The sequence below is a fragment of the Thermobia domestica genome, chromosome 10 (genome assembly GCF_964235325.1).
Source record: "Thermobia domestica chromosome 10, izTheDome1.hap1.1, whole genome shotgun sequence".
Classification (NCBI taxonomy): Eukaryota; Metazoa; Arthropoda; class Insecta; order Zygentoma; family Lepismatidae; genus Thermobia; species Thermobia domestica.
In genome coordinates this window covers 213770374-213796778 of record NC_137463.1, presented here as the reverse complement: position 1 = coordinate 213796778, position 26405 = coordinate 213770374, and the positions used below count along the sequence as shown (strand labels likewise).

General features: G+C 35.5%; 1 protein-coding gene across 2 annotated transcripts in view; it reads right to left on the bottom strand.

Moving 5' to 3' along the window:
• Positions 1-337: 337 nt before the first annotated feature.
• LOC145662978 (uncharacterized) overlaps positions 338-26405 on the bottom strand; it is a 41154-nt gene continuing 15086 nt past the window's right edge. Inside the window, exons 3-4 of one of the 2 annotated variants that reach the window (XM_081729072.1) lie at positions 23892-24145; positions 338-14057 (exon numbers count right to left, since the gene is read on the bottom strand). In XM_081729072.1, coding sequence (XP_081585198.1) covers positions 13541-14057; positions 23892-24145 — 771 coding nt within the window. In that variant the 3' untranslated portion in view covers positions 338-13540. The remainder of the gene's footprint in view (positions 14058-23891; positions 24146-26405) is intronic. The other variant, XM_081729073.1, reaches the window with a different exon arrangement.

Here is a 26405-nt window from a genome sequence, read left to right as displayed (position 1 = left end):
GAAAGATGAAAGATGCTGAAAAGAAACTCGCATAACCAGACCTACAATCATGAAAACTACTGCAACCTCTGTGGACCAAGTCACGATAAAGAAAATGTAGGTAATTCTGTCCTTACAATAAATAAATAATTTAAGAAAAATGCATCACAGACGGGCAGGCTGGAATCAGTTCATCCTCTACTCGGAATGCTTGTTTTGTCCAATTGTTTGAATTAAATAGTCGTTGCTAGCGAAGGTGAGATCTGTGGAAGTGCATTCATCAGAACAGGAACCGGAAGTATGTGTTGCCCATGATTATTTTCAATAGGAATAAAAAATTTTAGATTTCTGCCCCCTGTTTTTTTTTTTTCTTCACTTTACTGTAATAATCTTAATTTACCGATGTACTGTGGACTGACTAGTTTCGAAAACACAAGTCTCTAGTAAAATTAAAGAGCGTTGCCATTCCAGTTTAAAATTTTTCTATTGTTTCGAAAGCGCCATTGCTAGTTTGGGTATTTCTCTCTCCCCAGGGTAGTACATAGTAGTTAAATGAAACACATCTTTTCAAAATAGCTAATTTATTTGAAAATAGTAAACAATATATAAATTCATATATACAAAATACTCCTTTAGCATACCGCTCAAATAGTATATAACCACACGCACAAAAGTCAGAAGTAGTAACTGGTATAATACGGACAAATACTCATGTTTTTGTCCCATCAAACGGTAATATATCTATCTTATAAAAATTGAATAATAATTCAAGGAGTCCCGAGGTACACATATCCTGTTAAATCTTCACTGGTCCAACACAGATCATTTAAAATATTTACGTATTTAGTTTATGAATAAGAAACAAAACTAGTTTGAACTGCATTTTAATACGTCCAAATTTGCTGCACGAATTGTCGGCACTACGCCAAGGTCATAAAGTGCAATTTTATTTATTTTCCATGTCCTAAGTCCATATTATGTAGTCAAACCCATTATTGAACTACGCTAAGTGTACACAATTGTCATTTGTATTATTTCTGAACAGAGTGATTCTTCACAACGCTACAAACATTCATAAGCAATTTTCTTACAATTTGGATTTCTGCAGTTTGGTGACTGCTATGGTCCTGACGATATATATATATATATATTCTCTTGTAAGCGTAACACAAAGAAACGTAAACGAGAATCACTCAGTGCAAATTACCAACCCTTGTAAACAGACCTTTCGCTTATTGCGACGACGTTTAATGTATTCAATTGACAGAAATGTTCAATTGTATATATATTCCTCCTCATTTGACAACTGGTTTTAAATCAGCCTGTTTGCGAGAGGTAAGACTTTTTTTTACTACAGGGAATTTTTTTTTCTTTCTTGTACTTAAAAGTTTGTTTCAAGTCCCTATCGATTAAAGAAATATAGTGTTCGACTATCAAGCTATCTATGCTATTATCTGATTTGATAAATATCAAGTTGTTAATTCGATATCGTTAGGTTCGTAAGAACGAACTTTCTCCAATTTACTATTGTTTTTTGAATAACGATCTCATCTCATACAATCATATATTAAAACAGATGGGATTCATCTCAAACTAAAAGAAGAGGTATTCCACATCTGCTTACACCAAAACTTGAAGTCAGAACACGGATAATTAATGAAAGTGATTTTTTTTTTTTGTGCTCATCCACTAGGTATCGAACCTGGCACCACGTGCACCAAAGGCACATTCGCTAGTAACTAGACCAGCGGGGAGGACTTTATCAATTCTGCTCTTTTTTCAATATGTGGTCACTTAATTTTATCCTATACATATATACGAAATATGTAACTAAATTTCTGAGTTCCTGGCAGCCCGTATTTATATATTGTGCGCCCCAGTGCTCTAAATAATTTGCCGTCCCCGCTGTTTTCATAGTTTTTGATGTCGCTGAGATAATAGTGACAGTTTAAATCCAATTCTACTTCAAAGTCATACTCTATTCCCCAGAGAAGGGGCGAGATTTTAAAAGTAATTGAAATCGACAGATATTAGTGTTGAATTCATAGTTTTCGAAGTCGCTAAGTTTAACGGTATGAGTTCATCGTTACTCCTTAGAGTAGGGGTGGGAAAGAATGACTTTTTAAAAATAATTAGATAAGCTAGCTAGTTAGTAACTACTGTAATTAGAGCAAATTATACACCTTGATGTATTTTATCGCATTTGCGTGGGACTCTGCGTGTTGCTAGTTTTAAATATTATTTTGTGAATCTTTTTTAAAAAATCCTAAATTCTGCTGCCCTGTGCTAGAGCAGAGAATAGCCCTTACGTCAATATGGGCCTGGGGACAAGAGAGTGGAAGGTCTAACTTGAAAGAAGAATTACGTTAGTAATGCCACTCAACAGTAGTTAGGTATTTAGGTATCCCCAACAGTGTCCCTTCATTAAAAAATCAGAAACATACAGAAATTTGCATCAGGTTAAGAGTCGTCAAGAAGTAGAATAATATTTAATTCTATTCTGGTGTTTGCATGACATCGTAACAATTCGTAACTATACCTTGGTAATTATGAATAATGATCATGATGTACAGTGATAAAGTATTAATACAAAGAGAACATTAGTCTACTAAACTTCACATGAAAAAGTTCTTAGGTCAAACCTGCTACACATGACATAATTGAAGATCGTTTCCTTCCGCGCTCATGAAATGCTCCACAGTTTCAGAATGTTCAGTTCTAAAAGCACAATCGAAAACTACATAGAAAGAAAATTGATGTGAAGTGAAATGGCTATCACGACAAAACTATTCAGCTCACACTTTGCTTCAGTATGGATGCTCTAAAGATATATTTATACGAAGTAGTATGTCAGTAACCATGACTGAAATAAGCGTAAGTGGTTGTAACGTCACAAGAAAAAGTTGACACCCTCTTATAATTTTTACCTCAAAAATTTCCGAGTAAGTTGGAAGATTTGATTTCAATTTACTATATGAAAAAGATTTGCTTTCTTTAGATGTCTTCTTTCGATTTTTCTTTTTTTTTTTTAAGTATATATATAGAAACCTACTTTTACTGGCTATTATACACTGAAGAACAATGAATTGCATTAAGAAGTACTTTCTCAATTTTTCACAATTTACTTTTGTACTTCCAGGAAAATACACTTTTTAAACGGAAGTACTGTGATATAAAATGTTAAATGTTTTCTCATAACTTTTCTCTCTAGATTCTTTTGAATATTTTAAAACTAAAATCCGATTACATTTATTTGCTTGTGACTCACTTTACTTACTTACTAGAATCAACAGTTCCTATAAATATTATAAATCTGAAATTCCTGATACAACTAGGGATGGACAAAATTTTTTCGGAATCAGGAATTTTACTTTCCGGATTTCGGAAAAATTCCTGAATTTTTTTTCGAAATCGGAATTTTTCCGATTTTACATTCCGGAATTGGCCATCCCTAATACATACGGACTTAAAAGGTGGATTTAATTAGATTTTCAGTTCAGTGCCTTATTCAGCAGCGAGGCTATATAAGACGTGGACCTACAGCCTAACGTGGAATTCGAACCACATGAGCTCCCGCTGGGAATCAAACCCAGGTTTTCCACATTAAAGACTTTAAAAGATGGAGCAGCTGCAAACAACTTGGAACTATGTTCATTTGTAATATATATTTCTGAGACAAAGCAGTTCTATGTCAAACATATGTATTCAACATCCTCTTATTAGACATGGTCAATATAATTAGAACATAAGAAATAAAACATGTATTGAGTTGGTGAGACTTCTGCTGGTGATTGGACATTGAAACTGCACCTAATGAATGAATTATTTCGTATTATTTCTTAGCACGATACTAAGATACACTAATTACCTGTTTTCTTATGAATTGTCCTTTGAACGCGTACAGTGCTGCTGCCCATATGTGACGGTAATTGACTATGTTTCTTTAAGAATATATAAATAAAAAAAACTTTGGCATATACCAAACTCTGAAAATAATGGCTACATCATATCTATAAATTACAGTATGTTAAACTTATTCGAAATTATAAGCACATTAAAATACAAAATTACAAATCGAAAACATATTTAAGTATTACTTACAAATTACAACATGCAACTACATTATTTAATTATACGCGGAATTCACAAAATTTTATGAAACATTACTGTATGTGGACGATATCTGCCTCACGTAATAATCGTTAACGAAACAGGCTTCATAATTTGATTACAATATTCATACTGTCACAAAAGAAATCTTTCTTGTGTAAGCTGAACTACTTAGCTGACAGTATAAACAATGTTTTTTAAATACGCAGATAATCCATTTGAAAGCTACTTTATTATGTGTGTATCTTCACAAAAACAATTTTATAATTCATAAAGTAAATTTTAAAAATCAACCACTTTCATTCTCTTCATCTTACGCGACGGTGAGTAAAATAGTTATTATACAACACAGACCAATTGGAATTTAATGGTATATACATTAATAAATAAATACTAGATGTTTCACCGGTGTACTTGTTTCTGAATATAAAGACTTCCTAACAGACTTCAGACAACAGTTAAAATACTGAGAACCACTTCATTCCACGGAATTTTAAAGTATGTTATAAATAGAGGGCTAGCATAAATGATTCATTCATTTTGAAAAGGCTATATTTTCAGAAGTATTATACATACACACATGAAAGAGATATGAAAAGAACCACAAACTCACCAAGTTCATACACTCTTTACAAACGTTCACCAATATGTGGCCCTTTGATGATACGGCTCACGTACAGACAATACTCGACGTCTTTTTTCTTGCTTTCTCTCCATTTTCGACAGATACTAACCTCGTACTGCCACACCCAATCGGTAAGGTAATGAACTCGTGCTGCCACACAATACAAACTCGGTGAGTTAGTGGTTCTTTTCATATATCTTTCATGTATGTACACTCATGTCCAAAATGATTGTCGCATATCTATAACTGTCTTCTTGTAAGAATATAACTTGATAATGATTTTGCAGGGTACTTTTAATACTCATACTATGTGTATAATCGGGAAATGTATATTTGTGGTAAATTTCACAGGAAAAGAATTATAAATACGAAAATTAGAATGAGTAAAATAAAATGTTGCTAAATGCACAAGAACATTTTATTTTCGTTTTATTGTTCTTATTTACTGCTCTTTTGACATTTAATTTGCCACATACATGTCTTTGCCGATTATACACATACTAACGTTATAAGAAATACCGGGAGAATTCATTATCAAATTATATTCCAACAACAACACATTTATAGACATGCGACAATAATTTTGGACATGAGTGTACGTGTAATACTTTTGAGAATATAATCTCTTCAAAACGAATTAATCATTTATACTAATCCTGTATAATTCAGCTTTGTTAACACTTTTCAACACACCATAGATGCCATTCTTTGTAATTTAACAAACAAAAAAAAAAAAAAAATCCCTATACAACGTTTGCTGAAGTACATTTTCATCTAACACAAAACCTTTCTCAGTTCTTAAGTGATAATATAGTACTTTTGTGGACAGATGGACAAGATCTAAAGAAAAACTGTTTCATATTGCTTAAATAAATAAAATAGTTTTCCACATTGGTGAACATACGCCGTGACCTAAGTATACTATAATACACGAATACTAGCAACTAAGATAATGCACGTTCTCTATCATAATAACGGAATAGTATGTTGGATGGACTTGCTTAGATGAACCATACTAAAAAGCATCATATTCAATCACTGCATAATGGCGGCATATGTTAACAAACTTGGAAGCGTTATAGCTAGTTGTATCACACACAGAATCCTAACTACAAATGCTCCACCAGGAAATTCAAGCTATCAACTTGCAAACAAATGACAAAATCATTAATCCTTGGTTGTTCGGGAATCCACTTGAAAGCAATAGGACTTTTATTATGAAGAAGAAGAATTATCTTAATCATAGCGATACAAGGTCGATTAAAACTACAATTTTCGTGTAATAAAATTCCTATTGAACCAATAATAATAAATTAAGTTATTGGAAATTATTTTTTTTTAATTTTACGTCCCACGTTTACGTCATGTAGGCTAAAAGAGATGCTGGCGAGAAAAATGAATGTAATGGTGGAATGAAGTGGGTGGGAGAATCCCGAGAAAACCCACGCACATGGCAATTAGGTTGTTTGAAAATTAACTAAAAGTAAATATCTCCGTACTATATTGCAGTCCAATCTTGCATTCATCTTACCTTTTATCGATAATTTAAAGTGTAAAGTGTAATGCTTCACTATAGCGAATATAAATGACACAATAAATTAAAATATACCTACAACTATATCATAATGATAAATACAATAGCTACAATACACATTCTCTTAATTTTACAATGATATAAGCAGCATGATTACATAAAAAAGTCACTAAATGTAAAAATCTAGTCAAATTTACAATTATATTCCAATATAATTACACAATATTCATTATATACATATGAAGTCTTAAAGAGTAAACTGTTCTAAACGAATTATCAACCATTAATTGTAATCATAACTTTTCTCATAAAATTTACAGGTACAATCTTTATAACAATGCTATTTTAATGACTCATAATATAAATAACGGCAAAAATGAAGCTAGTCATAAAATATTCGAATAATACGACTTACATTGTCAACATTTACAAAAATACAGACGATTACGGAAATATAAAATCCAGGTTGAAGTTCAAAGTCAGTCCTTGTATGGCAAACGAAATGCCACAGTTCACACTACAGCAGGTTAAACTACGTTGAACGTAATAAAAGATTGTACAATTTAGCACTATATTAACTATTCGTAAATATCCAACAATTAAAGTAAAACCAAAAGAAAAAATGATCACATGTTACATTTTGTACCACCAGGCGTAGCGTAGGAAAAAAAAAACAATTGAACCAGACAAATACAGTAGACTCCCGAGTATCCGGCTCGCGACTATCCGGGCTAGTTTTCTTCTATCGCAATTAAATGAGAAAGACAAGGCGTTACATTTGCGATGTTGCCAAAGCATTGGAAGCGGGCATCTGCTACGATCCTCCTACGTGTCGTGTGCAAAATACAGGTTGTGACAGGAAAACAGCAGCGTTCTGCTCCTTGTTCATAGTTTCGTCAGTGTGTAACGAATCTCAATACAGTACGCTTGCCGCTGTTCCTGATTATAACTGTACAGTACTGTATTCGTAAATTGTTCTTGGGATATGCTTAATATTAATTAAGAAATGAGTTCATGGAAATCCAGCCTATCCGGCCTGCCCTTCCGCCACATTAAGCCGGGTGCTCGGGAGTCTACTGTGTACGGAAATTAAAAATAAATAATATTAACAGTGGCGGATCTAGAAAGTAAAAACGGGGGGCTGCCAGAATCCAGACTATGATAGGTATATCATGAGTTTACTATAAACTTTCAAAAATATATAAATAATAGCTTCAATTATTTTCGTTACTCTGAAAACTGGGAGGGGTAGCCCTAGGCCCTCCCGGCCCTGGACTAGATTCGCCACTGAACATTAATTTTTAAAAAATGACTATTACGACGCGAAAAGTGACTAATTAATACGTAAACTACAAGTTGTAATTTAATGACAGGATTAACCTAATTCTTTTGGAAATTTTTGTACACATAACATTCTACTTAGCGTCTAAGTAAAAATCGCTACTGACACGCACATTATAACTTACTGTTGACTACATAGGTTCAATCCAGAAATTACATTATACGTTTCAAAGTGATAACATTGATATTTAATGTAATAAATATTTTTTGTGTGTTTAACAGTAACTTTCTTCTAACATTTCCTATGATAAACAACCTTCTTTATAGGACAGCATCATTAATGATCACCTTTTAACTTCTCTACTAGTTCTACACATTAAAATATTGTTTGTGCGAGAAATACCAACTTCAGAAGAATAACAGACAAGTCTTTACTACAAGATCAGGCACCTGATTATATTTCCTTCCTTAAATGCACATAAATATAATATTAGATATTTTTCAACATTAATATATGTTGGATAATAGATATTCGATAAAATAATACCACTTTCAGTAGCGGCTTTGAAGGAAGAATCATAAGTAAAAAGTTACAGTTTTATATTTTACTAACTTTGACCACCCGCTGTTGACGGGTCTTAGGTCAGAATCGGAACAAAACGATTCTAGCATCCGTCATGGCTTATTCTCATTCCCCTGTGTTTATCCTTACTGTTATGTAAGCCCGCACAATCATCCTGTAAAGGGGTCTATATAAACACAAGTAGTACGTAGGACCAAACATGCATACGTTTTAACTTCCGCAAATACGACCTCCCTGTCCCCGAGCCGAAAATCGAGAAAAGGGTTTCGTACATAATTACATCTGATGAAGATCTATCTGTGTGTCCAATTTACTGGCTCTACTTTCTCCTCACTATTAACAGACCAAAACCATACGAAGAAATTAAACGTAGACTGAAAGTAGGAGATTCATGTAATTATTCAGTTCAGGATCTTTTGTCGTAGCATATTCTGTCGGTAGTTTAGTAGTTTACTCCTCTCTCTCTGCGAGAATCAGATGATACCCACACGTTCTTTTATATATAAACATAGGTGCAAGAATTAGGAAATTAGATCAGTTTCCATCCTTTAGTTTGTACCGATTCAATTTTTTATCATTTTACCGATACAACTTCCCTAAAAAGCCGCCACTGGTCACTAGATGATGTTCCGTTACCATTAAATGCTAATGACTAGCATGAGTACTTCTCACAAGAAAATATAACGTTTATAGCTTATAACAACTTCATTACTACAATTCATTTACTTTTCTTTCAATCATTTTACCATCAGAACAAATCTAAACAGCTTCAAACTCACTTGCCATGTCCCATACCTCTTCATGTTTACATTAATACACACAACTTTGTAACAAAAGAAAATATTTTCATTATTTTCATTTATATTCCAGACGTAGAATACACATTATAATTATAATCTTGTTTCCAATTCTGCATGATTAATTACAAAAATAGTTCCTATTAACTTACAGACAAGTTAACGATGCATTACTTTCGAACACGTAACAAGAGTGCCTTCCCTGTATTCCCAAAATGGAAATTACTCACTGCTTTTATATGAAAGTTTCCTGGTTCAAAGATCTTTAATCATTAAAAATATTCATAATATTAGAAGGTACACCTGCCGGCAAAGTGTATACCCGTTATATATATATTCTTTTTGTGAGTAATACGCCTATTTTACTGTAAAATAAAATTTTCGTTATTCACTGTATCATTATTCGCAATCATATATAAGTATATAATAAAAAATACATTTACCTTCAGTGCATTTTTATTTGTTCCTTAACCAATATTTCATCTTCCAATGTTGCTGAAGTCTTCGGAATCACATACCTTCTTAATGTTCCTTTTAGGTTGCGTAAAAATAAATATTTGAAGTACTCAGTACATATTACTTCTTAAATCCTACACATTTAACGCATAACAAGCAAGCGTACATCTCTTCAGTCTCCTAATTTTTTTTACAGATTTAGAAACGTAACCTAAAAGGAACATTAAGGCATCTGTTCCAGATAAGCAGTTCGAATTTTCTTCTAAAACGAATTGAAGTTGAAATATGGGTTAAGAAACAAATGAAACACAGGAAATTGTAGTTTTCTTTTCAATTTACCCTCTAGACCAGGTTTTCTCAACCTGGAGATCGCGAAGATAAGCGGAAGATAAATAAACTGACCAAATTTGGTTTTAATCCATTCACTTTTAGGGAAGTTACTGTATCCACTATATACAAGAAATGGATTATATTATTATAGAGATAGATGGACATCATGAGATTTCCGCAATAGATATATTAAAAATCCCATACAAGCTTATTACAAGCTAGAAAAATATAAGGGATCGCTGGCAAGAGGATGTAATAAAATGGTGGTCGCGATAGGAATTAGTACTAGACGACGAACAATAGTATCCCAATCAGTCCATTTTTTCTGATCTGAAAATGAATGAAGAAATAAAGAAAACAAACAAAATGTACGGCAAATCTCCACTTTGGCTCGCGATTCTACACAATACATCCATGACATTCGTGCAGATTTTAGTACCTACAAAAAGTCAACAACACATACATTACTTATCTTTTATTCAATATGGAATTAAAAAAAAAAAACTGAAATTTAATTTTTATTTATACACTTTTCTTAACTATCATCGAGTTCTCTACCAGTCTCATTCCATTTGAAACAGGAATATGAACACATTTTCATTTTTCACTTGTTATAAAAACACACTACGTACTACTTACTATACATATGGCACTATGGCTCTGTATAAAAATGTCATGGCTCTTTTTCAAATACGTAGTTTCTTTGTAAATATGAACATAGTTACTAATAATCTCAACAGACAAAAAGTAACATAGTAACACTCCCTTGGTTTCACTGGAAGGAGGCATGTTTGGAAGGCATGTAAGTACAGTTGTATCGTGATTGAAACGTGCTTCTCAAAAATAATTTGGGGTATATAAATTGGCCTAAAATACTTTTCTTTGCCTTTAAATTTGTATTATTCACAGTGTCTGTCAATTTATTACATCTACATAATATGTTTTATAATATTGGAAGGTCGAAGTCGTCTTGCGTTTTTTTTTTTTGGGGGGGGGGGAGTTAGGAATACGACTTTCTGAGCACTGCAACCACGTTGCAAACATTTCAATAATATGTATAGTTATGTTTAGCAATTAGCAAATGTCTTCGTCCCTTGCAATATTCAATGCAAGCCTAAATACGAATAACGCCATGTATTTATACGCATGAATGGAGAGTTTTATAAACTACGATAAGTGTCCATTTTTTTCTTTAGATGTGGCTTTGTCAATAACATCATTTTCAACAATGACACACACTGTGTTTGATACTTAAGGAATTTAAAAGTGTTTCTCAAGACATGCATGCAAGAAGACTTCCGACTTTCCAATATTGATCAGAGTAGAAAATATAAAGGTATTTCTTAACATCTTTATATTGTCTACTCTGATCAAAACAAACTGTACGTATTTTTATAGCAAAGGAAGAAGCTTCTCCAGATATGGAACTCTGATAATTTACCAACTAGAAATAAAATACTAAGAATGTTTTAAAGTACAAAATTACTTATGTCATGTGTTGTAAGGGAAAAATCCGTCTCGACAAGGAAATCTATTCATAAGATAAACAGCTGAACTGCACTGCTGTGCTTTGAAAATTTTAGAAATATGCACTCATTTGAACTTTAAACAACTCAATTCACGGTATGACATTGCAGCTGTTGGCTAAAGAAGCCACCTTTATTTACTGATATATACGTCTTTACATCTAATCAACATACTCCTATAGGAGTGAAAATAAAAATAGTGCTCAAGAAATAACAGCTTTTTGTGGTACGGATACACGAATTGAGAAAAGTGCGGATGGACTTTCGGAACTGTTAAAAAAACTTTTAGTGTATCGGACGGTTAGAATTCTTTTTCGGTAATAATTATATATTTATTCGCATATAAGCATACTTATCTCTTTACCAATACATGTAAAAACATAATGACATAAATACAAATAATTGAAAATTTTCAATGAATTTCTATTACGTCACATTAAAGAATACACTTTGAAACATTTCTTGCATTTTCTAGTTTTGTTCAAATATTTGGCCTCCAGACTAATCTATAACTCGTATGTATTACTGTATATTAAATCTTCTATCTGTCCATTTTTGTATAAAATGATAGTCACTTTGAATTCAGCCAAGTGACGAGCATGAGAAACAGTAGATAAGAAAATACAGTAACATTATTCTAAAAGAAATTACTGGTTTTATAATCATACATAACCATCTGTACTAATCACTAGTGACTTTGCTTGTGTGATATATACAAGGAATTTAAAAGAAAATACACCGAAATATCACGTTAGTCTGAAAAAAGTTCACGTTTCAAATTCAACTTTTATTTGGTAGGAACTAGAGCCCGGGAGATGGTGCATCTACAAAACAAAAGGATAGAAAGCTTCATACAGAATTTGTTATCTTGTAAAACACCCAGCCGTATAAATATTTCATCACGTTTACCTACCCAACTACATCTAAATAGAACTCTCTTCTATTTCTGCTATCTTTTCCCATCCACTCCAACCTTAATCACTGCACTACTAATTTATACTTGTACTAATTTATACTTTTTTGATACATGAAAGACACAAGATTCAAAATTTAGTTTAACAGAAATTCTTGGAGTTTTAATCGCAGATTATTTGCAATTAAGATCCGAGAGAGTGGACCTTAGTATTAATTGAATAGAAGACATTTGCCGCATGTACGTACTTTTGAGCCAACGAACTATTAAGTTTTATATTTATTAACTTACAAATATTGTATTCGGTATTATTATATTTGGCGGAACTGATGATAGAATTTGAAAACTGGAATAAGGATCTCTAAAGTTGAAGCTACAATATTCAGATTTAGAAAACTGGAATGATGGTCTCAGAAAGTGGAGTAGCATTGTTCAGCACTTAAAAAAATGGAATAAAGGATTTCAAAGAAATGGATAATAAAGTCTTGACTGGACTGAATTGGCACACAATTATAATATCTACTGGCGAACCTACTGTTTCTGCAGTGTCGAACCTTCTAGATTCTTACACCTTTGGTTACAATGATAAGCCATTGTACTACACTGAAGAACCAGTACATTTTCTCCTGACCTTAAGATGTGTGTAAATTAAAGCAGTACCCATTCCTCTTTCCTAAGGTGTTACAGTATTACTGAACTATCACTGGAATTTTCGCTTCCTTCACTGGCAACAATGTCAAGAAAAATAAGAAAATAATGTTACTGGGAATAGGATTAATGGGCTTTTCTTTTATTATTCCTAGTTGTACATATCTGGAAAATACTGCCATTGAAGAAAGCAAAAATTCAACAAGATGACAGTTCAATGAATGCAGAACATAACAAAGAGAAAGAAGTGTATTTTATGATTTATTTGTAAAACGGGCTTTTGAATGGGCTTATCAACAATAGAGCTGTACACCATGATCTAACACTGTATTGACAGGAAGACTTCTCAAAATCATTTGTTTTAATTATGAAAATATAGATGAACTCATGAATGGGCTCTAGCAACTACTTTGTGTATGTGTGTGTGTGTGTGTGTGTAAGGAAAAAACAGCATTTTTTTTTTTTCCAAAATCTGTAACAAATTTTCTTCAACAAGCAAAGTTAATTATTATTTCTTATATTATCGGATATTTCGCATTCAAAATGTACATTTTAAAAATCAAATTTCATATATGTACCGCTAAATACATAATTACAGGAGCTAAATCAACAATAAACAGAACTGAACAAATTAACAATAAACGTAATAATGGAAGTTACAATTATTCTCACTTTATCGTGAACTTTTGAACTTCAAATGAACATAAATATTACGATTCTTAGATTGTAACTAATTGCTAGTTAAAAACAATTGTACATCAATCAGTTGACATAGAATAGGCATCCGTGGAGGGATTACTACATCTCGATCCCTTCTTGTGACTGAGAAGTTTGTCTTTGCGACTGAAAGCTTTGTCGCATGCATCGCACCGGAAGGGCTTCTCCCCTGTATGAACTTTTCGGTGTCGTAACAAATTGCTCGTGTGGCTGAATCTCTTGGCACAAAACTCGCAAGCATAAGGCCGCTCGCCTGTGTGGCTACGACGGTGTTTGTTAAGGTCTCCCATATGATTAAAAGCTTTGCCACAATACTCACAACACACTTCTCTCCTTCCGCCGCTTCCAACACTACACGCTTCCTCCTGCGGAACACGATCAGAGTCAGAGTGGCTTGGCTGCGGAGGCGTGTCACCACGTGCTGGATTCCCCACACTATCGTTCGCCACTGCATCACTATTGTTACTCATACTTCTTTCAATTACTCGAACTAATAGTGGCAATCCACCAAACTGGGCTACCTCACATTGTTCACAATGAGCTCCTCGACAAAACCTACTGAAAACGAAAGGGACAATTAATTACTAAACAACCATGTAAAAAAACAATAAATACATACATACATTTATAAAGCAATAAATCAATTAATTAATCGACTATATGGTGTATTACTTGTTTATTTTATTTATTTTCGGGATTCAAGGTAAGGGTGACAACATCAGTTCTTTGATGAAATATGGATGAGAGAGGTTTGAAGAAATGAAATGAGCTATTAATTGATGATCATTGAAACTTGATGTAAGCATTATGTTAACACACACAGCAATTTTAACAATCATTTCCTTTACTTGAAATATTCTTGCACTTTCAGATTCTTGGCTCGCCTCTGAAACCTTGTTCGTGAAGGATAAAGTTACGAGTAATAATGACAAAAACATCACAGAAATATAGAGAAACGGACTCACCGGCGTACAGCAATGCAAGCGGCAATTGACAAAATGTCTGCTCTACCCCCGTGAGTTCGTTTCTCTTCATCGTTTTATCACGATTACTCCTACTTTTATTCTCAGTGAACCAGACATCACGGGAGAGCAAAACTTGAAAGTGCAAAAAAAATTGAAGCATAAGAATTTCAACTAAGGAAATGATTGCTTTAAGCAATATTAAAATTATGGCATTCACAGTAAACAACAGTGTATGTATCTTCAACCTTTTAACATTCGCAGACTGGCAAACAATAGGAAAACATTTTTCTAACTTGGAAACACGAAAACTGTACAATATTAAAAGTACATGCATCGAGTTAATGTCTAAATAATTAGTACATACAAAATATTTACTGAAATCATGTTGCACGTATACAATTTGTGTGAAAGAGCACACTGCATAGGTATCATTTAATTAGCTGTGCCATTAGAAGATGTTCGCTGTCAGCGGACCCACCGATGAAAAACATCAGCTGGATTACCGAATACCTCACATTTCATACGCGCTCTTGATAACCGATGCAAAAATCTGAATAAATCCCCTTGCCTTTCTTCCTATAGGAAGAAAGATTAGAAAAGAACAAGAGATCGGAGTAGGTGCATTATACTGCAAAGGTCTTTTTGCACTCATCTATGTCTAAAATTCAGTAACAAGTCTGCTATGAAAAAAAAAAAATATAAAATACATGCAAACATAGCGATAAAAGCACTGGGGTAAAATCAGCATCAGTGGGATACTAATCTTTTACTGGGGCTACGCGGAAAGGGTAAAGAAAGGCCAAAATTATACGCTATCTCAGACTAGTTGATAGGAAAACAAGAAAACTCCCCTACTCTCCTCCTCTTTCTCGCCGCAAGAGGGGAAGGCAGGTATACCACCCCTGACAGGGAAGGAAACGTTTGAGACATTCATATCGGTATTGTTTAAAATCTAAATTTTCCACTTCACTACGCGCGCGCTTTCTGTCAATGTGAGGGAGTTTGCTGTTCCTTTTAGCTACTCTTAACCCACTCATCATTCACAACTTCAATTAATATGGTTATTTTAAGAAAAGGATATAGCATTGTTTATGTATTTTATAGGACTAATAAATATTGATTTGACCATTTAAAAAAAACGTATAACAGTTATTTATAAACCAAATTTATGCTGATTCTTTTATTTGATGTTAGAAGGGGGGAGAGAGTTATGAGGAATAGTTGACATATGCTCCCACTGTAAAGAAAGAAATGAAAATAGTTGTATATTCGATTGGACATCGAATACGTGGAATATCGCTGTGAAGATTGTATGAATTTAGCGTGTGTGAACTCTGTAGTGTGTGAAAATACTGTAGTGCTTGTATATACGTAGTAGGAAGTGTATTAGTGGATTTATGTGTAATACACACACAAATATATTTATTTATTTGTAACGTGTTTTTAGTGTGTGTGTTAAGCAAGATTCTAGAATTTAGGGGGGGGGGGGCGATCCAATCACATTATAGTTCATCAACATATTATTGTTCATTTTAAAGTCTACCGTGAAAAGTTTAGGAAAGCCAGTAAAAATTTAGGGGGGCCCGGCCCCTAGACCCCCCTTGGATACGGGCCTGAAAAGGAGTCGACACACTTTTTAGTTTTCTTGTCATATGTTGTTATATTTTTGTTGCCATATGTTACGGAGGAATGGGTGCTCAGTGGTAAATTACTTACTTCCGGTCCGGTCCTTGGTCATGTAAATTCGTGGCTAATGACATCGTGTCAGTGAGTTTTCTCGGGGTTCTCCCTTTGCTGCTACTTTCCTCTTCCATCAATACTTCCTTATCATTCATTTTCAATAATCATAGTCTCCTTTAATCTATATGGCATACGTGCGAGACGTTAACTAAATATGTCCTTTCATTTTTTTCATGCATATGTTGGTGTATTAACAAAAAAGAAACCTGATGAAATCATCGTGCCGACACAATAAATTGAGTACAAGATCCAACCCTGCCATCAGTTGTAATGCGCACTCGAGTAGCAGACATAGTCCGCTATTCCAACGTTTCTGCACACCCCCCGCTTTTTGAATTAATGAGCATACTTAAATTGAGTTGACAGTTACTTGTTAACCCGTTTTGGTTACTCTGTTTAATGTGTTAAGAACCAAGAATTACGTACACGATTACCTGAGAGTTTCAATCCGTTGTTTACACAATGTTTTTTAGAAATATCTACATAGCAGCGAATGGGGGCTTGTATTGCTAAAGAGAACAGCAACACAACCCCCGTCTCAAACAGCAGGCAGCTAGCAGGTGGGTGGTGGGGATAGAAGTTCCTATCAACTTGTCTGAGATAGACTTTAGTATAAAAGATAAAAGAAGTTAAACACTTGCCGGGAATGTCAGTTGAACTGGAAACTAAAAATGCGTTGAGTGACAATAAACAGGGAACAAACACATACGAGGAAACAAGAAATGAGCTAAATATAAACTCTAGGACAATCACAATGCAGGTAGAACATGGATATGACGAAGAGATCATTCGGTGGTCATCTCCACGCAGTGTTGCTAACTCTGGAACGTCAAATTCCGCTCGAAGCTGAGCATGATCAGGGGAAAATCCACAAGAAAATCTTGAATACTTGTCTAGCTCCACAGGCCAGACACACACTGGTGGGTCTTCGCCACGAAGTAGAAATCTATGTGTTATTAAGTGTGAATGTCCAATCGAAGTGGAGTCAGAATTCTTTCCTCCTGTCAAGAACATCTTGAGGCGATGGTCCAAACCGAAAAGCACGTTTAAATTCTTTTGATTTATTGTTGACAGCCTGGTCCCATTCGAGCTGCCAGCGCTGATGCAACTGAGCACTGAATAGCGAATGCAGATCTATACTGGATATGAGAATATTAAGTTCTTCCTTCATAGGCACCAACTTACACAGCACGGCCTGTCTTCTCATTATCAGCTATGCTAAAATGGCTCGGAACCCTGCAAAGTTGTACTTCGTATCCCTGTGCTGATAATCTATGACATGATAGGAGGATCTGGACAAAAGGATGTTTACTTTGCACTTCAAGGAAGCTATTAATACTCAGAGCATTTTGAGAATTACAACTAATTAAGATCCGGCGTATATGACATACAGAGACATAAGTTTGTAAAATTACAACCAGTCCAACAATGAATACTGAGGAAATGGTGTGTAATAAAAAATCATAAATACGTGTAGTTGGAAAGAAGACACATCCGACAGAAGCAGCATCATTAGAACCATCATTAAAAATACAGTAAAGTCCTGAATCTGCTGTAAAAGAAAGTGAAAATGTTGTTGAAATTTGTAGCAACTGGTACTTGGCTTCTTATACTGGGTCAGGTGGAGTGAATTATCTGAAAGAGGCATTTTCCATGGAGGAGAGGTAGAAAACCCAACTGACATAAAGGGGCAACTTTGACGGCAAGGTCAAGGTCCAGAGCACGAATTCCATAGGCCTGGTAGCGATCTCCAGTTTCCAGTGCAAAAGATGACAAGCAGTGAGCCATTGATCTTAGATTAGCAAAATAGTACACCATCAACCAAGGACGGCGCAGAGTTAAAGAATGCTCGTGCGCTTCATACAAGCCGGGAATAGAACAATGCGAAAAGCACCAGTCGCCGAAACTGCGCTAAAATGATGGACAGTATTCAGTTGACGTAAGTGGTAAATACGATGAATCCATAAACAATGCATCCATAGCCAACTTTAAGCCGATTAAGATACAATACAGAAGTAGAAGAACAATGCGATCAGCATCCAAATATGCCAAAACAATTTCAGAAGATTAGGTGCTCATGGACAGCGATATTGCAGCTCTCGTAAGTGGACTGCCTAAGACATCCGGCGATCAAACTGAAGGCCCTGAAATTGGATGTTGTTAACCAAAATACACGCGTGTGTGGTCCAGAAAAAGATCTGGATGATATGTGCAGCTACGTAGACGACAAAAACGAACACAATTAGTCCTGGAGAAAGAAAACCCAGTGGTCGCTGACCAACGTGAAAAACTGTCCAAAGTCAGTTTTAAATGTCTAACAGCAACATGGAGATCAAAAGAGCGGCAATAAATTGCCAACTCGTCCACATACAACATTCCATGAACTGGAGCGGGTATCTGTTTAAAAGCACCATTTACCGCCACAGCCACGAGAGTTACACTTAACACACTCTGCCTTGTGGAATGCTTTTTTTTTTTTTTTTTTTTTTTTGCAAGAAACGGTCGGAGAGGGTTGATTCTAATCGGACTCGAAAAGTATTGATCTCCAAGAAACTTATGTAGAAAGAAGCCCATACGACCTCGTACTCTCCAAAGAAGTAGCCGACAGTAAAGCATAAAAACGCTAAGTGGCGTCATAAGCCTTCAGAAGATCAAAGAAGAAGGCGATCAGATGTTGGCGACTGCGGGAAGCATCCTGGATTACACTGTCATGAACAAGATGATCAGTAGTGGAATGGAAGTTCCGGAAACCACACTGTTGATTATGAAGCAAGGAGTTAGTCTACATTAAGCGTGCATTGATTATTGTCTCCAAAAACTTGCATAGCAACTGATTAAGGCAACTGGCCTATAACTGAAGCTGGGCGTAGCAGATTTCCCAGGTTTCGGGATAAGAAGAATATAAGCTTCACGCCAAGCAGCAGGAAGTGGTCCTTCAATCCAGATACAATAGAGGACTAAATTATGTTTGCTACTAGCAGAAAGATTGAGAAGCATTGTATAGTGTATGGAGTTTGCTCCAGGTGCACATGCAACGTGTTAGTGACATCAGTGGTAAGTTCAGCAGCAGTAAAATGCTGTTGTAATCTTCATTACTTGGCGACGTAAAATGTAAGACCTCGTGCTTTAACTTGCCGAAAGTTAGGCGAATAATTAGCCGAACTAGAAACTGCAGCAAAATGTTGGTCCAATTCATCGACAATCCGCTTCAGATCGGTTACTTTTGCACAAGGAGTGCAAAAAACTTGACGGAAGTAAGTGGAATGGCCCTGAACACGACAAACTTTGGACCAAATAGCACTCTTTGAACTACCTGCTGCTGACTCGAGTGCGAACAGCACTTGTTAAACTAAACACATACTCGCGCCAGTTACGTCACCTTCCTGGTTTAAGCAAGAAGTGTGCTCTGGCATGAAGGCGTCGAAACTGTTAGCAATAGGAGCACGATTAAAGCTACGAAATGCTCGTCGTCGTGCAAAATAGCTTGACTTATTTCTTTCGACTACTAAGAAATAGCGCGTTTTAGAGAAGCCTCATCTAACAATGGAATCGGGGCATTAGCAGCAGATACCACAATTGCGTGAAAGGCCTCCAGATGTTCAATAGAAAGCTGGCTGGGGATCTAGTATAAAGGCAAAAATGCCCCCAGCTTTCCCGGAGGAAATTGTAACGAGACAAATGAGTAAATTGTAAAACAGGTAGCCCTGTGAGAATAATCGGAAAGTGATCACTGCCATATAAATCATGGTATATACGCTACTGTAGATTAACTGCTACTCCAGTAGCTGAATGACCACCACCGTCCTTGTCATAACGGTAAACAGCGTAGCAGCAAGATAAGTTTCTTAAAGACAGAAAACGACAGTCTGAATGAGTTAGAAGATATTTAAATTCTTCGAAATGAGTGAAATACCTATTTATATTCCATTTAGAAGAGCCATTATGGATTAGAATTACGAAGGACTGAAATTTTACTGTTTCCCCATTTTCTTCTTATCTTTAAAGAGGAAGGAAATTATCAAGATCGTCCTCCACCATATATCTTCCATCATAGAGGTATCACTCTGTGCAGGACCGAGTGATGACTGTTTCTATTTTCTTCTTATCCGGAGGACTCGAAGATTGCTGACGTGCAGGTTTTTTTCAGAGTAGAGGTGGTGTAAGCACCAGGCTGAGATTTAACAGATCGCTCAACTGCACGGTCCAATGTGAACTTCAATTCTGTAATAGCAGACTTGTTATTCCTTTTTAACGTAGACGATGGCGTACTCTTTAAGAATTGTCCCCTCAAGGATCACTGAGCAGGATCTCGGAGAAATTCTCCAGAAGTAATGGTGGTTTGGGTAGCACTGGATACTGGTGGCTACTGCAGTATTCACTTCTGGTGCAACAGAAAGACCACATGTCTTGAGTGCTGACATCAACAGTATGCGTTAAGTGCGAACGAGTAAATTTTACAGCAAATAAAAATGTGAAGGCAAAACCATGCTCCGGTCTGATGCGTCGCTTGGCCTCAGCGGCGGAAATCTCTTAAGTAATCGTAAGTTCACGGATTACTTTTTCGTCCTTGAATATCGGATAGTCACAGGACCAAGCCGGATGTGCTGGTTTACAATTGATATATTTAGACCGAGCCGTACATTGTGTTGGACCATGTACTGCGTCAGAACTACTGCCACAGATGGAAGGCGTTGCATGATGTAGATGATTGGCTGAAATGCTGGCATTTACAGCACCACAATGTATGGTCTCCCTTTAAGTGATAATGTGTTACAGTAAGATTTGCAGGTAGGTTTGAAATGCCAGACACAATCATTTGTAGCTCGCCACTCTCGGGGACGTGGATTCGCTTAACGTTCACAACACGCTGCTCAGTAACTTATCCTTGATCTTCGCTTCCGACAAGATTCGAATGTCAAAACAAGTAATCAGTGGATAATATCCTTAAATTTGTGTTGGGATCAAGGTTGTGAAAAACACAATTTAAAAAAACAAACAAAAAAAAGCCAAGTGGGTTTTATTGGGCAATATTGAACTATGTACTTCCCGTTTCCTCCCACCTTCGTCATGCCACCATTATCATCTATCCCATTATCACAATCTTCCTTGACTTCGGTGCATAATCGTGAGACATTGAACTTTACTTTTAAAAAAAATAAAATAAAAAATGTACAAGGAAATCCGTAAACCCCGATCTCCGTTTCGTGGGGCACACTTTGCACCATTGACACTCGTTTACATTTCGATTTCTAGAAAGAAGGAAGTACACAATTTTGTACAGTAATAAAGAAGTGGGTAATTCTATGTAATGCAGAATACGAATAAAATCATCCTCTGCTGCATTTAGGATTCAAATCCCTCACTCAGGCGTCCTGAATGAAGATTCCCTTAGTTTTCTTCAAAACATGCCAGGCAGATACTGAGATAGTACTTTAAGGTCAGGAGCCCAAAAAAAAAAAAAAAAAAAAAAAAAAAAAAAAAAAAAAAAAAGACTTAATGTTGTTTTTTCTTTAAGAATTTTTTTTTAAAAGAACTGAAATGTAGAAATGGATTTTCTTTCTAAATCTCATTTCCAATTGCCAATTTGCTATCTTAGAACAGATTTTACAATTAAAGGGCCTTTGTAAAATACGATAATTGTAATATACGTCACATACCCTACCAAATACACAAGAAGAATTCGGATATCCCCACATTTCCGACGCCGAGGAAGAATTAAAAAATGTTCTTAGTCATTATTTTTGCTGTTGTAAACACAAAAATAAAAAAAATAAAAATCCGGACAGGCGGCCTGAACTCTACCTAAATACACTTTCCATTCTCTATTTATGATCTTATAAAAAGCGAGGTGTATGTAAGATCAGAAACTCGAATTATTTAAAGGCACACATTAATGTCTTCGGCGCTGCATTCAAGACTGGTTATCTGAATATTTTCTTCACCCAGTATCGATTAATCAGATACTTTGTCCATTTCTAAGCTATATTTCCTGTGAAAAAGTGTTACAAGCTTGTACATCAACACTATCTTGAAACTGCACTTCTATAACCATTTGATACAATAGCAGGTGAGACAAGTATTTATTATCCATTCTAAATATCTGACCATAATAAAATCTGATACAACACAAGATTCAAAACCTACCAACGATAAAAATATTTCCTAAGAAATAATTTTATTTCAAAATGCGACGATCAGAATGAACGACAATTTAAAAAGATGTGAAAAAGAAACTGTTATAACATTTCCATTCAATGATTCTAAAAAGAAATACAAATTCCAGCCTAAACAATGCTATTTTATGATCCTAAACTCTTTCACTGTCTTGTGTTGTTCAAGTTTTCAAGAACATTTCATCATGTAAGGTTCTAACGGTTGGCATCGATTATTCTTAAGTAGTCTGTGTTTGACAGGAATAATAGATAATAAACAAATTCCTCAGTAGTAAACAATATTTCATGGAATGCTACAACAGGATGTCTACTAGAATTCCAAAATGAAATTTCGTGGCCTTTTCTTTACCAAACCAAACATTTCGTAACATTCTCAAGAGCGAATTTCGGTGTGAATTAGGCCGAATTTTCATGCATGCGATAGAATCGTGCTTTGCTTGCGATTTGGTAGTGTCTAAAGCCGAACACGGACATTTTTTGTGGTGAATTTTGACGCATTATAGAACAAAATTTTCCAGTCTGTACTTATATTTGTATAGATAAAAACAGATAAAAAAATATGTGACCCAAAAGCTAAATTTCGTGACTTCTTGACTTTCATCACCGTTTTCTGATTTCGGGACTTTCGTGACCGATAAACACCCTGTATAAAACCAATAGGAATATTCATTGTATCGCCGTTTTGGAATTTGCAATATTCAATTAGAACGTATTTATTAATAGTAAGTTAGCTAGTTTAATACGTTCATTGTTACTTTTCAAACTGGGAAGACTGACTCGAAAAACACCATCCACGGCCACCAAGGTCAATATTCTTGCTTCGCATTAGGGAGGTCCCGGTTTAAATCCGGAGATACTGCATAGTGTTAAAACGATTTCCTCTTGTCGATATTTGCATTGCACACAATTTCAGCGATTACGTTAGAAAGGTATTTTCATTGATTTTATTCTGAGACCCTTTCTGCAGCGATGCCGTATGAGACGTCCACCTACTGCTTAACGGGATCCAAACCACATAAGTTCCCGCCAGGGACCGAAGCGGGACTCCCACACCAAAGAGAAAAGAGTTTTTAAAGACAAATAAAATAGTCCACCATATACATATATGTTTGTTTTTAACTTCTTATTCTAAATTTTCGTGATGATGAAATTTAATTATTCCAAATAAGCGTGGTTTTGCATATGTGGACTTTCTTGAAACCAATTTACCGTGTTATGCAAGGTATTCCTGTAATAAATGTTCAAAGACTGTTACTGTTAAAATCTAAATTATGTGATGATATTCACTTTAAATAAATTTATTATTAGTGTGGACCGAATACAATCAGCAACCACAATTATAGTTTATAACTACGTAACCATAATACACAGTATAACAAGCTATGTACAGTCGTTACCAATTTCCTCATGAAGAGTGCAATTTCTTACAAACTATCTCAAGAAACCACCGAAACGCATACTATCATATAAACAGTGATCATGTCTAATTAAAAACATCAAAAACGTCTACTTACCTCCTGTGTGTTTCCGGAGCTTCACGTGAACTGCAACAACTTTCTGCTTCAGTGTTGGATGCACCCTCTTTAGGTTGATCTGTATTCTCCATCTTGCTGGGCAACGGTGGAGTGGCTTGAGACCATCTGCTTCTCACTGGCCGGTGAACACCAAATACGTCTAGAACAGTTGACGCTGACGAGTTATTTTCGGTCAAATCAAGAATCGACAATCTTTCTTCACTGTCGCTATCTTGCTCCACTTTCAAACCAATCTAAGTAAAATAATAAGAATTTTGTTAGCACATGTCACCACTTGAATATTTATACCTGAAGGAAAGTTAAACAGCTATTTTAACAGTCACAGACTTGGTTATTTATTTTAAATACAAAATACAGAGGCCCAAAATGCCACCCAATCCTGTGATTGGAAACAAATCACTCGAACTATACACAATAAGAAAAAAAAAGTACTTCTGTACAGCCTTACAAATATATATACAGCATATACAGGAATAAGATATAAATCGCAACTTTCAATGCTGTCCAGAAAGCATCGAATTGTCCTCTAGTGCAGACATTGTCTCAGTACGCATTCCATCAAAATTGAATAATAGCATTACGTTACTACTAATATGCTTTCTAATTCTAACGTTGTATCATTGCAATATGTAGTACTATATTTACCTTCCACTTTACCATACTTTTATTTTTATTTGTTTATTTTTTGTATTAATAATCGAATCTTTAGTTCTTGTAAAAGAGTACTACGGAAGTTCTGCAATACGACACAACTGTGTGTCGCAGGAATCTGCTTCTTGGTGGATGCTGGGACAAGATTATACTTGCACAGTAATCGTGGCGCCAAGTCGATGGGCTAAGTTATTATTCATTACCAGTGACAGTCTAAAAAGTGCTTGCTACTTGCTATGGCTTCTTCGCGCATGGTTTAAACGTACATCAGTCCTTAGAAGAAATTACTCTTGCACTGGGTGATGTCTGTCCAACTCCGTACGATTATATTCAGGAGGTACAGAGAATTTGAAAGCGGAAATTTCACTCTGGAGGACGCTATGAGGACAGGAAGTCCACGAACGACAGTTACGGAGGAAAACATTATTGCTGTTAGGAAAATGTTTGACGAAGACAGGCGAGTGACCTACCAGCAGATTCAGGATACCTTAGGCCTCAATGTAGCAGGAATTCGTTCGATTCTGCATGCTGCACGTTAAGAAACTTCGTTGTGTCTGGGTGCCACATAGTCTGACTGAAGAGCAGACGACACAACGTGTGACTGCCGGGATCAAGACTCAGAACAAAGTATGGACCTTTTATGAGGAGGATACACCTGTAGTTGTCAGAAAATCCCGAGCAGTAAAGAAAATGATCGCTGGTAAGTAGCGCTGTATTTTTCAAATCTAGTGAATTGTAGTGCGTGTCATTCTGGACACACAAAAGACAGCTACAGCTAAGTGGTACACTGCCTAAAATCATCGAATTTATGAAGAATCTACGATCATATTCAAGAATGAACACCTGGTTCCTACATCATGGCAATGCTCCAGCTCACCGCGCGAAAGCCCGCACTAAATATTTGACCACTACAGGACTGAAACTTCTTGAGCACTCTCCTTATAGTCCAAACCTTGCTCCCTGCGACTTTGCACTGTTCCCGTATGTGAAAATGAAGCTGAAAGGATGTGGTTTTTCCGTTGATGAGGATGGGTCTCGTACTCCCCAGTGAAATTTGGCAGATCTGCTTTAATGATTGTTTTCGGAGGATGAAGAAGTGTATTGAATGTAATGGAAATTATTTTGAAAAAAATAATAAATAAAACTGTATTGCACAACTTTCCTACTCTTATAACATATTTTGTATTTATTTGCTTTCTTCCTTACGTTTTATTAGTACTTATTTTTTCTACTTTCTACTTCTTTTGATGAAACTCATAGGATGAGTCTCACCCGCAAAAATGAAGTATGTTTCAATTCAACACAATATGTGGATCGAAAAGGAAGTTGCCATCTGGAAGGTAAGCCTATATACTGAGGAAACTTCGAAACACGAAAGTTAATCTTTTCTCATTTAATGACAATTCTTAAAGATATTGCAGCACGAAGGTTCAATGAAAGAGCATTCATCTCCGCTATAAGAGATTCCTGAAATGAAGTTTCTAGTTTTAAGTCCCACGATTATACTTAGGCTTGGGATCGAACCAGGGCCAGATTAGCGCTCTCCAATGACCCACAGTGCCCCCACGAGAGGTCCCTGATTTGATCTCAGGCCAAGTGTGTTTGTGTAGACTACACATCGTGTCCGTGGGCTTTCTTGGGATTCTCTCGTTTCCTCCTACATTTTCATTATAACACTTTTTTTTTTTCGAATCATTCTGTTACAGTAATCATTCGTCTCCTTTAGCTATGGTGGATGTACAAGTGGAAGATTTTTTTTTTTTTTCATTATAAAGTTTTAGCTCATTTAAAAGTAAGGTGTCTACTAAAATTCCAAAATGAAATTTCGTGACTTTTTCGTGA